Source organism: Lynx rufus, unplaced genomic scaffold, assembly GCF_022079265.1.
Source record: "Lynx rufus isolate CCGP_SWC_20201006 ecotype Redwood Valley unplaced genomic scaffold, mLynRuf1.p SCAF_17, whole genome shotgun sequence".
Lineage (NCBI taxonomy): Eukaryota > Metazoa > Chordata > Mammalia > Carnivora > Felidae > Lynx > Lynx rufus.
The window spans coordinates 2,725,951-2,741,883 of NW_025814831.1; the positions used below are offsets into that span (position 1 = coordinate 2,725,951).

General features: G+C 46.5%; 1 protein-coding gene across 1 annotated transcript in view; it reads right to left on the reverse strand.

Annotated features, from left to right (window-relative positions):
- Positions 1-484: 484 nt before the first annotated feature.
- TDRD9 (tudor domain containing 9) overlaps positions 485-15,933 on the reverse strand; it is a 118,389-nt gene continuing 102,940 nt past the window's right edge. The window contains exons 33-36 of the mRNA XM_047080087.1: positions 14,901-15,039; positions 11,356-11,474; positions 2,560-2,632; positions 485-1,228 (exon numbers count right to left, since the gene is read on the reverse strand). Coding sequence (XP_046936043.1) covers positions 1,127-1,228; positions 2,560-2,632; positions 11,356-11,474; positions 14,901-15,039 — 433 coding nt within the window. The 3' untranslated portion in view covers positions 485-1,126. The remainder of the gene's footprint in view (positions 1,229-2,559; positions 2,633-11,355; positions 11,475-14,900; positions 15,040-15,933) is intronic.

Genomic DNA, 15,933 nt, shown 5'->3' on the forward strand with positions numbered 1-15,933 from the left:
ACCACTCTGGCTCGGAGCTGAGCAAGACTGGGGGCGCGAGTGTGACACGGGCGACAGAGGGACACACACACAGTGCTGGGCCCCAGTTTACAGAAGCTCCCCAGACGGCAGTTGCCCAGACCTCTACGCGAGCTCCTGGTCACCACCCCACGGCCCCCAGATACATAGGCTTCTCAGATTTTCTCACGGGCTTCGAACTGCCCGCTGGGAGCAGCCTGCCTAGGCGCCCGCTCCCCTGATCCTTCCTGCCGCCCTCGCGGACCCTCCTCCCATCAGCGCCTCTGACATCCGTGTGAGGCCACCGGGGACCCCTTGCCGCCGTCTTTGCAGCGACTGCTCCTCTGATGCAACCCTGACCGACAGGAATCGGTTTTCACAGAGAAGCCCTTACTCCTCTCCCGGTTTTCTAAATTCAGAGGTTTTAGAATGAAATACATTTGAATCTCCTCTGACTAAAAACTGTCAGAAACAGAAACTTGGTCTCATGCTTTTTTATTCTTTAACACAGATAATACTAGTTGCCAGGTAATCTCTCTGATTTCCAAAATTTGGACTCCGAATTGTAACGTAAGTAAAAATCTAAAATATACAAAACTGAAGTTAGTTTTATCAAAATTAAATATTTTTCCTCACAGAAAATTAGAAAATGCCACACAGTTGTAAGAAACACGCAGCTCCCTGTTGCGGGGTTTGGGGTTCGTGGTTCTGCCTGTACCCCAGGTTTAAATCACTGTAACAAGATAGAACATACTAGCACATTCTGGAACCTTACATGTAAGATCGCCTATTTCTGTTTACCTTAATAAATTCAAAGCAAAATATAGCTCTTTTTCCAAATAATGCTTTCTTTCAGAACGGTGTTATCCCAGAATCTTTAACACAGTGATTTTTCTGTTTCTGGAAAAGACTAGACTTTCCAATCCTTCCCACCAGAACAGAAATACCACTCTCCAGCCACCACCCACAGAGAAGAGGAACCAGGATGGGGAAGACCTTTCGGATGCAGTGGGCAAAGACCGTAATGCTCAGATACAGAGAAGTCAGTCTACAGCTGGAGCCTTTAATCCACCGCTCCGTGGCCGATCTGGTTCCTTCGGGAGGAACCGGGCACGGCCCGCCGGCACGCCTAGGCACTGAGAACAATCAGTTTGTGAAGCTGGTAGAGAAAGGTGTTCTTCCCTCGGGCGCTCTCCCGGTCAGCCTGCTCCATGACCAGCTTCGGATCCACCTGAGGGGACAGACAAAAGGACCGGTCAGACCTTTCCAGAAGACGGGCCTGCGAGACATCAAGTAAAGGAAGTAAAACGAATCATCAAAAGGACACACACACATGCACGGACACGTAAGACAGCAGAAAGTAGTCTTCTGGTCTCCCGGCGTATTCCAGAACACCTCCCGTCTCTCACAGCGCTCAATGCCGCGCGTCTGACGAGCCACTTGCAGTAACCCAGTGACTTCACCCAAAGCTCCACACGCTCCTCCCCACGTACACACGAACTGCGGCTCCGCTATCGGCTTCTAAGTATGTACATTTTCTAAAGCACGTCAACCTCAAAGTAAAATTCTGCTCTCAGATGAAGTCTCCCAACAGAGTCTGCAGGAGAGGTGGCCAGCGCACCTCCTGTCCCCTCCTGTCAGGGAGCTGGCTCCAGGCCCGGTCCTGAGGGCTCTGAAGAGGGACACGGGTCGGTGCCCAGGGGAGGAAGAAAGTCTCGTGCCGACTGAGGACGGGAAGCACCACCTGCAGGGGCATCTCGTGGCTCATGTTGCAGCAGGTTCATTCACAAAGACGCCCTTGGCTCTAGGAGTCAAGCTGCAAACCCCTCCCTTAGTTCCTTCCCCTCAAGTCCAATTTTATTTTATTTCATAAACATTATACATGGTCAAAGTCAAGGTGCCCCGGATGGGCCCTGCCCTATTTCCCAACTGCTATGGACTGAACTGTGTGCCCCAAATCCCTAATGTTGAAGTTCAAATCCCCAGTGCGATGGTGTCTGGAGGTAGGGCTTTGGGGAGGTGAATGGGGTTCCATGAGGTCACAAGGGTGGGGCCCCCACGACGGGATCAGAGCCCTTCTCAGAAGAGACATAAGGGCGACGCTCTCCACCACGTGAGGACACAGGATAGGGGCACGGGCCTGCAAGCGAGGAAAGGGGTTCTCACCAGAACCCGGCTGTGCTGGTGCCCTGACCTCTGACTTCCGGCCTCCGGGAACTATGAGAAAATAAACGTCTGCTGTTTAAGCCACCCCGTGTGTGGCACGCTGTCAGCCCGAGCACACGGAGGCAACACCGATGCGCCCTGACAGCTGATCCAGATGTTCCTCCCGGCTTTATCCCAAGTTATAGGACAGTCGGCCTGGGCATCACAGAGGGCACGCCACCCAGAGACCGCCGGTCTGCTCTGTGACGCTACCCCATGACTCAACAGAACCGTCCTCATCGCCTGTCCCTTTCTACTCTCTCCGGACCCTCCACAGCCCCTGCTCTGGGCCCCTCACTCCCCCAAGCCCATCACTCCCGGGCAGGTGGCTCGCACGGCGCTCGATTTCTCACCCACCTGATTCCATTCGTATGGCTTTTCATGCCACGTAGGGACAATTCTCTGTCTTGGTTTCGACTGACAGAACAAACTACAATTTAAAAAAGAAATAAATCATCTTAATTATACTCAGTAACTGAAAACCAGAAAGTCAGTAACTAGGACTGAAACAAAGATTGAAATCCAGAATTATAACTACAATAAGTTTTTTTTTTTTTCAACGTTTATTTATTTATTTTTGGGACAGAGAGAGACAGAGCATGAATGGGGGAGGGGCAGAGAGAGAGGGAGACACAGAATCGGAAACAGGCTCCAGGCTCTGAGCCATCAGCCCAGAGCCCGACGCGGGGCTCGAACTCACGGACCGCGAGATCGTGACCTGGCTGAAGTCGGACGCTTAACCGACTGCGCCACCCAGGCGCCCCACTACAATAAGTTTTTTAAAGGTCGAGATTTACATACTTACAACCAGCAGACATTTAAATCTACTGTACGTTCAAAACCAGGCACGAAATGGAGCAAAGCAGGGGTTAAGACCAACCCTCGTTCTCCCCGTCCCTCACCCACAAGTGGAGGTGCCCCGTCACCACACATCACTGCGTCACGGGATGGAACAGGGTTATTTTCTGTCCTCTACTCTAGACACCTGTGACAAGCTGGGAATGCCACCGGCTTAAAAAGGCAGAGAGCTAGAGACTTCTAGCAACGACAGAATAAAGAGGTCTGGAAATCTTCTTGCCACCTGAAACAACTATGAAATTTGACAAAATTGTCAAAAAAAAACCCCACCCCAAACATGCAAAAGCTCTGGAAATTAATGAAAAGCAAACAAGCTGAGAAGCACCGATTCATGAGAAACCGCGGACTTCAGGTGAACTGTGGGGCCAGCTTCTCCCAGCCACCGCCCATAGCCCCCAGCAGCGCAGCCTAGGACCCAAGCGTTGCCAGGGACAGACTGGCCACGAGAACCAGCATCTCCGCTGCCAGACTGAGCTTCCCTGATTTGGTGCAGGGGGTGAAAGACCCTCCTGTGTGGCAACACTGTCAGCATAAACTGTCCACCTGACAGGCAACACGTAGAGAAAGCCCACAGCTCCGCTGGCCTTCGGTCACAGTCCTGCTGGGGGCCAGAGCAGACCGACAGACCACGTGGAAGCCCAAGAGGGAGAGCCTGGAGTGAGAGTACCAGAGGGCCAGACGCACACACACACCCGGGGGGCGGCGGGGAGGCTGCACACACGTGCAGGCAAAGTCCATGGAGGCCCTGAGCCGGGCACGCGGCCCCGGGCCACTGGGAGGTGGCGCACAGGAAGGCCCTGGGAAAACATAAAAGCTGGGGAAGAGTTCAAAACCTCCCGAACCGTGGATGCACCACCCAAACCACACATACGTCTACCGGCAAAGGGCAGGAGCTTAAAGGCTTAGGTAACTAAGCACAACTTCTGACCCCTCGCTGGCTCAGCACTAAGCAGTGCAGGCACAAGGACAACTCCTAGTAAGCCAGGCTGAAAAATAAAAAGGACAGCGAACACAAAAACAAAAAGAGAACCCAGGCATCAGTGGCCTCACGACACAGAGGGGAACGTATCCTGCGGAAGCCTGCGGGATGAATACCCTATCCTGCTACCCTGCACCGTCTAAAATGACCAATTCTCAGCCAAAAACTGAGACATTTTGCCAGAAACAGGAATGTGTGACCCATACTCAGGAAAAATGAGCAGCCAAAAGAAGGTGAGTGGGCCCAAACGTGGGTTTAGCACACAGGACCTCAAAGCAACCACGCTAAGTACGTACGAAGAATTAAAGCAAACCACGTTTTCACAAATACGTGGAAATATGATGACAATGACTCAAAGAGAATTGCAATAAAAATCAAAAACAAAAAAATCAAAAACAGAAAAACCCAAAAAGAAATTCTAGAGTTCAAAAGTACAAGAACTAAAATGGAAGATCCCTTACAGCAGACCCGCATGTGCAGGTCTGAGATGTCAGGATAAAGAAGCAGGAAACTGAAGGACAAATCAATAGAAATTAACTACTCTGAAGAACAGAGAGAAAAAAGATTGAAAAACGAACGCCCAGAGACTCAGAGCGCAGCAAGACAACACCAAGTGTACAGACACAGGTGAGACAGGAGCCCTAGGGAATGAGGGAAGGCATAGAAAAAAAACATTTGAAGAAATTCCAAGATGCAAATAGATTATAAGTAAAAGGACAGAAAAGGATGTGCATGCAAACAGAAACCAGACTGGTAGAGTAGCTACATTAATATCTGACAGACTTTAAGACACAACTCTTGGGGCACCTGAATGGCTCAGTCCAACTCTTGATTTCAGCTCAGGTCACAATCCCAGGGTCGTGGGATCAAGCCCACAACAGGCTCTGCCCTGGGCATGCAGCCTGCTTGAGAGTCCCTCCCCACCCTCCCACCACCCCTCTCCTACTCGCAGACATGCACACATTCTCTCTCTCTTTAAAAGAAATTTTTTAAAAAAGAAGAAGACAACAACTCTTCCTAGAGAGAGAGATTTATTTCATAATGACAAAGGACTGGCACATTCTGAAAAGGCAACAATTACGAATGTATACATATCAAACAATATAGCCCCAAAAACATAAAAGAAAAGCTGACAGACTTGAGAGAAGAAATAATTCAATAATTCTAGAAATTTCAATAGCCCACTTTGAATATTCATAGAACTAGTGAGAAAATCAGCAAGGATAGACACTTGATGGCTGCCACAACTCACCAGCTTGATCTAACCAACATCAACTGAGGCTTCCACCCCACAAGAGCAGGTACACATTGAAATTTTCAAGTGATGACGGAACACTTCCCAGGAAAGACTATATCCATGCTAAGCCATAAAACAAGTCTCAATAAATTTTAAAATATGGAAATCATTCATGGGGCACCTGGGTGGCTCAGTCGGTTAAGTGTCTAACTTCAGCTTAGGTCATGATCTCACAGTTCATGAGTTCAAGCCCCGCACTGGGCTCTGTGCTGACAGTTCAGAGTCTGGGACCTGCTTCAGATTCTGTGTCTCCCTCTCTCTCTGCCCCTCTCCCACTTACACTCTGTCTCTCTGAAAAATAAACATTAAAGTAATTTTTTTAAATATGGAAATCATTGAAAGTATGTATACTGCCTACACAGAAATAAATTATACATCAACAATGTAAGGAAAGTTGGAAAATATCCCCAAATATCTGAATATTAATATACTTATAAACAATTACCCATTTGGTCAAAGAATACATCACAAGGAAAACGAGAGCATATTTTGAAAAGAGTGAAAATTAAAATAGATCAGAAAATATGGGATGCAGCTAAAACAGTGACAGAGGGGACATACAGCTTTAAATGCCTGTGACAGAAAAGAAAGGTCTCAAAACAATACTCAAAGGTTCTAGGTTGTACAACTAGAAAAAGAGCAAATTAAATCCAAAGTAATCAGAAGTAAAGGACTAATAATTTTAAGAGTGAACATCGACAAACAGGAAAAAACATTAACACTAGGAGGAAAAAAAATCAGTGAAATTGAAAAGACTGACAAAATTGGTAAACTTTAGCTGAGTTAACCAAGAAAAAAAAAAAAAAAAGGAGGCACACATTATCAAAATCATAAACAAAAGAGGGGACACAACTATCAACTGTACAGAAAATAAAAGGATTATAAAAAGATTCTGAACAATTTTACGCCAATAAATAAGTCAATTTAAATGAACAAATTCCATGAGAAGATATTTACAAATGACATATCACATAAAAAGTTAGTATCCAAAATCTGTAAAGAACTTATCAAACTCAACACCCAAAAAACCAATAATCCAGGGAAGAAAAGGGCAAAAGACATGAATATAGACACTTTTCCAAAGAAGACATCCAGATGGCCAAGAGACACATGACAAAACACTCAACATCACTCATCATCAGGGAAATACAAATCAAAACCACAATGAGATATCACCCCACACCAGTAAGGATGGCTAATATTAACAACTCAGGCAACAACAGATTTTGGGCAAAGATGCAGAGAAAGGGGAACCCTTTGGTACTGCTGGTGGGAATGCAAGCTGGTGCAGTCACTCTGGAAAACAGTATGGCGGTTCCTCAAAAAATTCAAAATAGTACTACCCTACAACCCAGCAATTGTGCTACTAGTTATTTACCCAAAGGATACAGGTGTGCTGTTTCAAAGGGGCACATGCACCCCCATGCTTATAGCAGCCCTATCGACAATAGACAAAGTATGGAAAGAGCCAAAATGTCCATGAACAGATGAATGGATAAAGAAGATGTGGTATATACATACAATGGAGTATTACTCGGCAATCAAAAAGAATGAAATCTTGCCATTTGCAACTACGTGGATGGAACTGGAAGGTATTAAGCTAAGTGAAATTAGTCAGAGAAAGACACATATCATATGACTTCACTCATATGAGGACTTTAAGACACAGAACAGATGAACATAAGGGAAGGGAAGCAAAAATAATATAAAAACAGGGAGGGAGACAAAACAGAAGGGACTCTTTAAAATATAGAGAACTAAGGGTTGCTGGAGGGGAGGCAGGTGGGGGCATGGGCTAAATGGACAAGGGGCAATGAGGAGAACACTTGTGGGGTTGAGCACGGGGTGTTATATGTAGGGGATGACTCACTGTATTCTACTCCTAAAATCATTATTGTACTGTATGCTAACTTGGATATAAATTTTAAAAAATAATAAATAAAAATAAAAATAAATGAACAAATTCCAGGGATGCCTGGGTGGCTCAGTCAGTTGAGCATCTGACTCTTGTTTCCAGCTCAGGTCATGACCTCATGGTTCATGAGATCAAGCCAAGCATCGGGCTCCGTGCTGAAGGTGCAGGGCCTGGGGTTCTCTCTCTTCCTCTCTCTGCCCTCCCCTGCTTGCCATGCTCTCTCTCTCTCAAAAATAAACATTTTTTTAAATGAACAAATTCCTAAAAGACACAAATTACCAAAACTGACTTAAAAAAAATAGAAAAATCTGAATACACCTAAAATATAAGAAATTGAATTAGTAACTTAAAATTTCCCCACAAAGGAAAGTCCACGCTCAGATGGCCTCATTGGAAAATTCTGTCAAATATTTAAGGAAGAAATAATACCAATCTCACACAAACACTCACAGACAAGAGCAGCAGGGAACACTTCCCAACACATTCTTAGAGTCCAGTTTTACCCTGACACCAAATCAGACAAAGATATCACAAGTAAACTACAAAGAAACAACCCTCACGAACACAGGTGAGAAAATCCTTAATAAAAACATGTTGCAACCAATCTACGAATCTATGAAAAGGATTATATACCAAGTGGAATTCAAAACAGAAATGCAAGGCTGGCTTTAACATCCAAAAACCAATTAATACAATATACCATGTAAACTGAATGAAAAGAAAAAAAAAAGCCATGCTTACCTCATAGACAGAAAAAAATACTTGGGAAAATGCACCTCCTTTCCTAATAACAGCCCTCAGCCCACGAGGAACAGAAAGGATCTTTTTCAACCTGATAAAAGAGCCTTTATGAAAACCCGACAGCTAACATCACACATTAACAGTGGATGACTAAATGCCTTCTCCCTAAAACCGGACTAAGAAGACAAAGCTGTCTGCCTTACCACTTCCATTCAGCATTGCAATGGCCAATATAATAAAACAAGAAAAAAAATCGGAGCATAACAGGTCAGTAAGGAAGAAGAAAATCTGTCTTTGCTTGTAAATACAACCCTGTATGTGAGAGAGAAAACCTGAAGAATCTACAAAAACTACTATACTAATGGCTTTTACAGAGTCACAAGATAAAATCAATACGTAAAAATCAATTCTTCATTTTTAGCAACGAACAACCCAAAAACAAAAGTAAAATGATTTCATTCACAATAGCAACCCAAACACTAAAACACTGGGGCGCCTGGGTGGCTCAGTCAGCTGAGCATCCGACTTCGGCTCAGGTCATGATCTCACAGTTTGTGGGTTCGAGCCCCACGTTGGGCACTGTGCTGACAGCTCGGAGCCTGGGGCCTGCCTCGGATTCTGTGTCTCCCTCTCTCTGCCCCTTAACCCACTCACATTCTGTCTCTGTCTCTCTCAAAAATAAATCATTAAAAAAATTTTTTTAAACAAATGAATAAAACATATATGGAAAAAAAAACGATCTAGAATAGTTAAGCATAGGGGCACCTGAGTGGCTCAGTCAGCGGGGCAACCAACTTCACTCAGGTCATGATCTCACAGATCGTGAGTTCAAGCCCCGCCATCGGGCTCTGTGCTGACAGCTCGGAGCCTGGAGCCTGCTTCGGATTCTGTCTCCCTCTCTCTGCCCCTCCCCCACTCACATTCTCTCTCTCTCTCTCTCTCTCTCTCTCTCTCTCTCTCTCTCCTTCAAGAGTAAATAAACATTAAGAAAAAAATTTAGAACAGTAAGCATAATTCTGAAAAACAAGAACAAAATAGGAAGACTAACGTTACCCAATTTCAAGCTTTGGCAATCAAGACGATGCCATATTGGCGTACGACAGACATAAGCAAAAAGAAACAGGAAGTCCGGACACAAACCTTTACAACATTTGTGGCCAACTGATTTTTGACAGGTGCCAAGGCAATTCAGTAGGGAAAGTAGAGCTTTCCAGCCAATGTGGTTATAACGAACGGATGTTCAGCTATGACAAAATGAACTTAGACTCTTGCACCTCATGCCATACTACACAAGTGTCATCTCAAAACAGACTCAAAACCTAAATACACCAAGTAAATATAAGAGAGGAAAATAGAGAACAGAACTTCTATGACTTTGGGCTTAGCAAAGATTTTTCAGATATAACAACACCAAAAGCATAATCCATTTTTTAAAAAAAAGATAAAGCAGACGTCATCAAAACTAAGAACTTGTATTTTTCAGAAGATGCCATTAAGAAAATGAAAAGACAGGGGCGCCTGGGTGGCTCAGTCGGTTGGGCGGCCGACTTCAGCTCAGGTCATGATCTCGCGGTCTGTGAGTTCGAGCCCCGCGTCGGGCTCTGTGCTGACAGCTCAGAGCCTGGAGCCTGTTTCAGATTCTGTGTCTCCCTCTCTCTGACCCTCCCCTATTCATGCTCTGTCTCTCTCTGTCTCAAAAATAAATAAACGTTAAAAAAAATTAAAAAAAAAAAATAAAATGAAAAGACAAAATACCAGGAAAATATCTGCAAATTACATATCTGTGAAGAAACTTTCAGCTAAAATTTATAAAGAATTTCTGAAACTCACAAACAAGACAACTCGATTTAAAAACTGGGTAAAAGATTTGAACAGATATTTCACCAAAAAATATAAACCTGGTTAATGAGGATATGGACAAATGCTCTGTATTATTAGTCACTGAGGAGACACCAATCAGAACCACAACGAGCTACCACCATACCCCCACCGGACTGTCGACCATAAAGAAGTATCCGGACAGTGCCGAGCGCTGGCGAGGACGTGGAGAAACTGGAACATGCGCTGCTGGCGGGAACGTAACACAGTAGTCACTGTGGAAAACCATCTGGCCGGTCCTTAAAAAGTTAACACAGACTCACCACACAGCGTACCAACGGCACTCCTAGACGTCTACCCGAGAGCTGAAGATAAATGTTCACCTGAAGACTTTACACGACCCTTCGCGGCCGCGCTGTTCAACAGAGCCCAATACTGGGAACAATCCACGCATCTCACCCGCTGCTGAACACAGAGTGTGGCGCATACACAATGGAGCATCACCCAGCAACAGAAAAGAACAAACGTGTTATGACACGGATGAATCGCAAACCTGTTATGCTAAGTGAAGAAAGCCAGATTAAAAAGGAAAAAAAAAACCCGATTCCAAGCACGTAAGGTTTTCAGAGACCGAGCGCAGATCAGTGGCGGCCAAGGGTGGGAACAGACGTGCTTTACAGATGGGCAAAAAACAACTTATGTTTTTTAAAACAGCTTTGTTGAGATATAATTTATTTACTACAGAATTCATCAATTTTAAGTCTGTAATTCCATAATCTTAGTAAATTTACAGAGCTGTGCAACAATCACCCTAATTCAGTTTAAAAAAAATTTTTTTAATATTTATTTGTTTTTGAGAGCGCAAGCAGGGGAGGGACAGAGAGACGGGGAGACACAGAATCCGAAGCAGGCTCCAGGCTCTGAGCTGTCAGCATAGAGCCCCACACAGGGTTCGAACCTGTGAAGTATGAGACCATCACCTGAGCCGAGGTCGGACACTTAACCGACTGAGCCGCTCAGGCGCCCCCACCCCAATCCAGTTTTAAACTGTTTACGAGTGAACTTCCGGGGAGGACAGAAATGCTGTACCACTGAGCCGTGGGGAGGCTGGCACAACTGTACGAATGCGCTACGATCACTGGACTGCCGGTCAGGACGAGGTCACCCTTGCCAACAGTGGCTGTGAGGTAACAGGGACACCAGGCACTGGCCCTTCCTTGCCCGAGGCAGTGTCCTGTGGAGGGCAAGCAGCATCTGGCATCGTGGTGATATTCCGCACCTTCCCGTGTACATTCTAGGGGGATTTCTTTTGGTTTCAGGAGCACTTTTCACGTTTTCTAGAATCGTTTCTGATTTGGGCGTCGCTCCCCTGGGCAAATACCCTGAGACGGCCCACGCACCTTATGTATGTTCAACCTCAGCATGAAGTTCACAGAAAAATATGGTTACGTAAAAAAATGAAGAGTGCAAACTAAAGCTAGCCTTTCTCCCGACAGCTGGGACAGCTTTGCATATTTAACACCTTTTCTAAGGTGGACAACTTACCCTAGAAGTTTCTGACGAGCGCTGTCCTGTAACTGTGCGATTCTTTCTGGCCCAAGAAACTTCGACCCATTGGGTCCATCGCACACTAGCTTGTTAATAGCAGCCCTGAGAATATTGATCTGTAAATAAATGGTAACACCAACATTCATGTGGTTCTGTAACTGAATTCCATTCCACATTTAAATACTTCATTAGCGTTCAGAGTTCATACTCTTATTACTATCATCAATACAGTTTCTGGAACAAATTATTAAAACAACACAAATAACATCAATCACCACTATTGTAGTTTAAGGAACAGTAACAAAAGAAAACACTGAAAATCAGCAAGAAAGGTTCTGACGTTTCAGTCTAATCACACCTCTTACACCCCTCCTCTTCTGCTTGGACGCACATCACCGAGTCCAGTCCACCGTCACAGTCGGGTCTGGGGGCAGATGACGCTCCACTTCCTGGAGGCAGGGATCCACAGACCCTGTTGGGAATCCTCCGGTACGAAGACCTGTCTCTTCTCCCGCATTTGTTTATTCCACCGTTTCTTTATGACCTTACGGACACGCAAATAATCAGCTTACCTTCCTGGGTTATAATCCAGTACTGCTTTGTTCGTTTTGCCGCCCAAACCGCGGCAGCTTTGGCCAGTGGGGCTCTCTCGGTTGGCCCTGCGGCCCCTCGACGTGCCCTGTCCTCTAGCTCCGAGCGCTTGTCTACTTCCTGGCGCTACAGGAAGCCCCACACCTCACCCTCTGTTTTCCCTGCTCCAGCCCCAGGAGAGCCATTTCTCCAAGAAGCCCGCTTCCTTCTCCCGGAAAATCCTGTCAGAAACCAGAGCCTGGGCATACGGTGTGCTGGTGGCTTTGGGGGTGTCACAGCCTCTAGGCCTTCACAGGGCGGGCGGTCGGTACATGCGTGTGTACAGAGCCGCATGGACGCACGCGCACACGCGCGCACTGGTGCATGGAGAGGTTGCACGTGCCCATACTGATGAGCGTCTGGGTCATCCCGTATCCCAGGTCCATTCCAGCCTTCCCTGCTCGTCTGGAACTCCTGTCCGGTGAGAAACCCAGCTCGCACATCCATGTACCGGCCGCTCAGCCTCAGTACCGTGTAAAACACCTCCAGAGTGAAGCGGCTGGACTGAGAGCGGTGTTTATGTGCTGCAGCCTGTTTTCAGTCAAAACACTGTCTTCCAAAGCTCCTTTTCTCCTCAACGCAATTACTCAAAATCTGTGTGTGTGTGTGTGTGTGTGTGTGTGTGTGTGTGTGTGTGTGTTTCAATCACACACCTTAGTTCCCCTCCTTCGTGAGGGGCAGCCTGTGTGTGGGTTGACAAGCACATGGGGTCACACATCCACCAGCTGAACACCCCAGAGAGCAGCCCTTCTGCTCTGGAGTGACCACCAATCCGCTCTGTCCTTTAGTTTATCCTTCCCCAGAATGTCACGTGAATGGACTCTTAAAATAGTAGCCCGTGAGTCCTGGCTTCTCCTACTTGGAAACACGCATTTAAGACTTATCCATGGGGTGCCTGGAGGGCTCATCATCTCACAATTGGTGGGTTCAAGCCCCGCGTCGGGCTCTGTGCTGATACAGTTTGGAGCCTGGAGCCTGCTTCGGATTCTGTGTCTCCCTCTCTCTCTGCCCCCGCCCCCGCTCTCTCTCTCAAAAATAAACATTAAAAGAAGTTTTAAGAGAGACTTGTTTGTGTCGTTGCATGAATCAACCACTCATTCCTCTGAAGTGCTGAAGAGCATCCCATCCCACGGCCATCCCGCACTCCCCCCGTTGAAGGACATCTTGGCTGCTTCCAACTTTCCGCAATTATAAACGACGAGCGACGCAATCGACATTCCCAAATGGATTCTCTGTGGATGTGAGTCTTCAAATCTCTTAGAGAAAACACTTCGAGGTGGGACTGTCGGGTCTCACGGTGGATGTGTGCTCTGTCTTCTAAAGCTCTACCTCCTTTCTGCGTCCCCAGAGTCCCTGCTGCTTCACATCCTCGCCAGCACTGTTGTCAGTTTTTTGGATTTCAGCCATTCTAATGGGCACGTGGACGTACGTCATGGTCCTAACTCTCATTTCCTTGTGACTAGGACGCTGCTGTCCGTGTTTTCGCTTACTTACGTTTTTAATGACTGGCTTGCGTATTATGATAAAAGTCCTTTATCACATACATGATGCGCAAGCATTTGCTCCTCGTGAACGGCCCATCTCTTCATCCTCTTAGCCGGGTCTCTGGCACAGCAGGTTTTACTTTTGACAAAGTTCAGCTTCTCCTTTCTTCTTTCACAGACTGTACTTTAGGTGTTGCATCCAGAAACTCCCTGCCAAATCCAAGGCCATCCAGATTTTCTCCTATATTTACTTCTTGAAGTTTTATATTTTACAATTAGGACTATTAAGGAGTATCTTTAAGTCCCAAAACACCTTAGAGTGAAAGTTAAGTCAATAAAATGAAAACACCGACAACTGTAACCACAGCACCCTGGGGGATAAGGGCGGGCTCGGCGCAGCTCACCATAGCGCCTGCCTTCTTCCTCCACCCCCTTCTACGCAGTTACGCCAACCTCACCTAGTTCGTGCAACTTCTGAAAAGAAAAAGGGCCACGTACTTTACAGCAGCGCCGTTCAAACTACCTGTGGTGGAGGACCGGCTTTCTCATTTTGCAAAATGCACCAAAACTGAATTACTAGAACAACAAACTATAAAAAACACAAGCATATAAAACATAAGCCCACATTTTTCATGATCAGATTCAAAAGCCATAAAATTACTTCATCAGCCTGCTCCCTAAGTTTCTAAGTGCTTAACCTTGCCCGCTACATTTATCGCGTCCCGGCCCCGCACAGACACACGCGGCCGCACCGCTACGCGCTCAGCAGGCCGTCCACCCTTGTCGAGAGGATGAAGCCGAGAGCAGGATTCCGCTTCCTCGCTTCCCACCGCGGACCAGCAAGGATGTGCAGCTAGTCCGGACCCGGAGGGAGGCATGGACAGAGATCCCCAGCAGTCCTACTGGCCTGGTGTTTACTCCCGCTGCCCAGAAAAGCCTCCTGTGCCCAGAGATCCCACAGGAGAAATTCAGAGAGCACCGTCTCTATTGGGAAGCTACTTCCTACAGAAAAGGGAAGTAAAATAGGCAGGTTAAGGGACAGCAAGCACCTCTGGGGCCAGAGACGTAGGTGTGTATTTAAAGGTCCATGTCAGGGGCGCCTGGGTGGTTCAGTCAGTTAAGCGTCTGACTTCGGCTCAGGTCATGATCTCGCGGTTTGTGGGTTCGAGCCCTGCGTCGGGCTCTGTGCTGACAGCTCAGAGCCTGGAGCCTGTTTTGGATTCTGTGTCTCCCTCTCTCTCTGCCCCTCCCCCACTCACGCTCATTTTTAATGTTTTAATAAACATTAAAAAAAAGAAAAAAAATTTTTTTAAAGTAAATAAATAAAGGTCCGTGTCAGACACTGCGCCGTTAAATGGGTGTACAAACCAACCGAGAAAGAAAGGGGGGGGGGGGGCAACTACTGCAGTGCTGATGAGTCAGTCTTACCTCTATGATATCCTCCACGTTGAACTGAACATCAAACGCTAGCTCAATGTCATGCTCTGGCAGGATAGGGGCCCCCGTGGTTGGATTCCACCCCAAACCACAAAGGACTCCAGTATAGTTTTTTCCATCCCGATCAACCCTAAATGAAAAGTTTTTAGAAGAGTTAGTATTTTGAAATTGTTAACCCATTGTTTCAACGTTAAAGGAACTGGCCAATAAAATCATTGTTCTGCCAGACCTCGTACAGCAACAAATTTTGTTTATTTTTGCATTTTCTCTTCCGGTGTTTACATCAGAAACAACAGAGGCTATGTAGTTACAAGGACGGTAAATGTGTTTATCAGTCCGTTATTTAGGTTTCTATTTCTCACTGCAGCATAGAACATAAAGACTATTTTATCACATTCAGTCTTTTCCTTCCTTCGAGTTCTTCCCATGGGTTAAATTCTTATTAGTGAGGTTTCCACAGAATATTTATGGCTTGTGAAACAAGTCTAGCACTTAGAAGCTTACAAGATGTTATGTCCCACCTTCCTACCCTGAAACAGCTGTACACACAACACAGAGCGTTACATCCTCCTTTAACCAAAACCTGCCCCCTCCCTCCAGCACCACGCCCTGTCACTTCCATGTTCAACACATCCTTAGACCTGGTGACCCCTCCATCTCAGCTGCCACCAGCCTGGTCCAAGCCATCGCCACTTTGCACCTAGACTCATGCGATCCCTTTCTGACCCATCTTCCCCACACCTACTCCTGCTTCTTCCAGTCTGGCTCCCACGCAGCAGAGAGTGTTAGTTTTTCAAAACAGACCCAGGATTTTTTTTTTCCTCTTCCCATCATTATAACAAAAACAAACCCAGTCTTAAGGGTGGTTTCCTGTGCCATTTTGAGAAAAACCAGAGCCTGCTGCAAGCCACGCGGCATCCAGTGCCCGCTTCGCTCCCCCAGGTCATCTCAAACCCACGTTCTCCCTCCAACCCTGCGCCAGGCTCCAGCTCCCCCGGCTTCCCTACAGGCCTCTCTGCCAGGC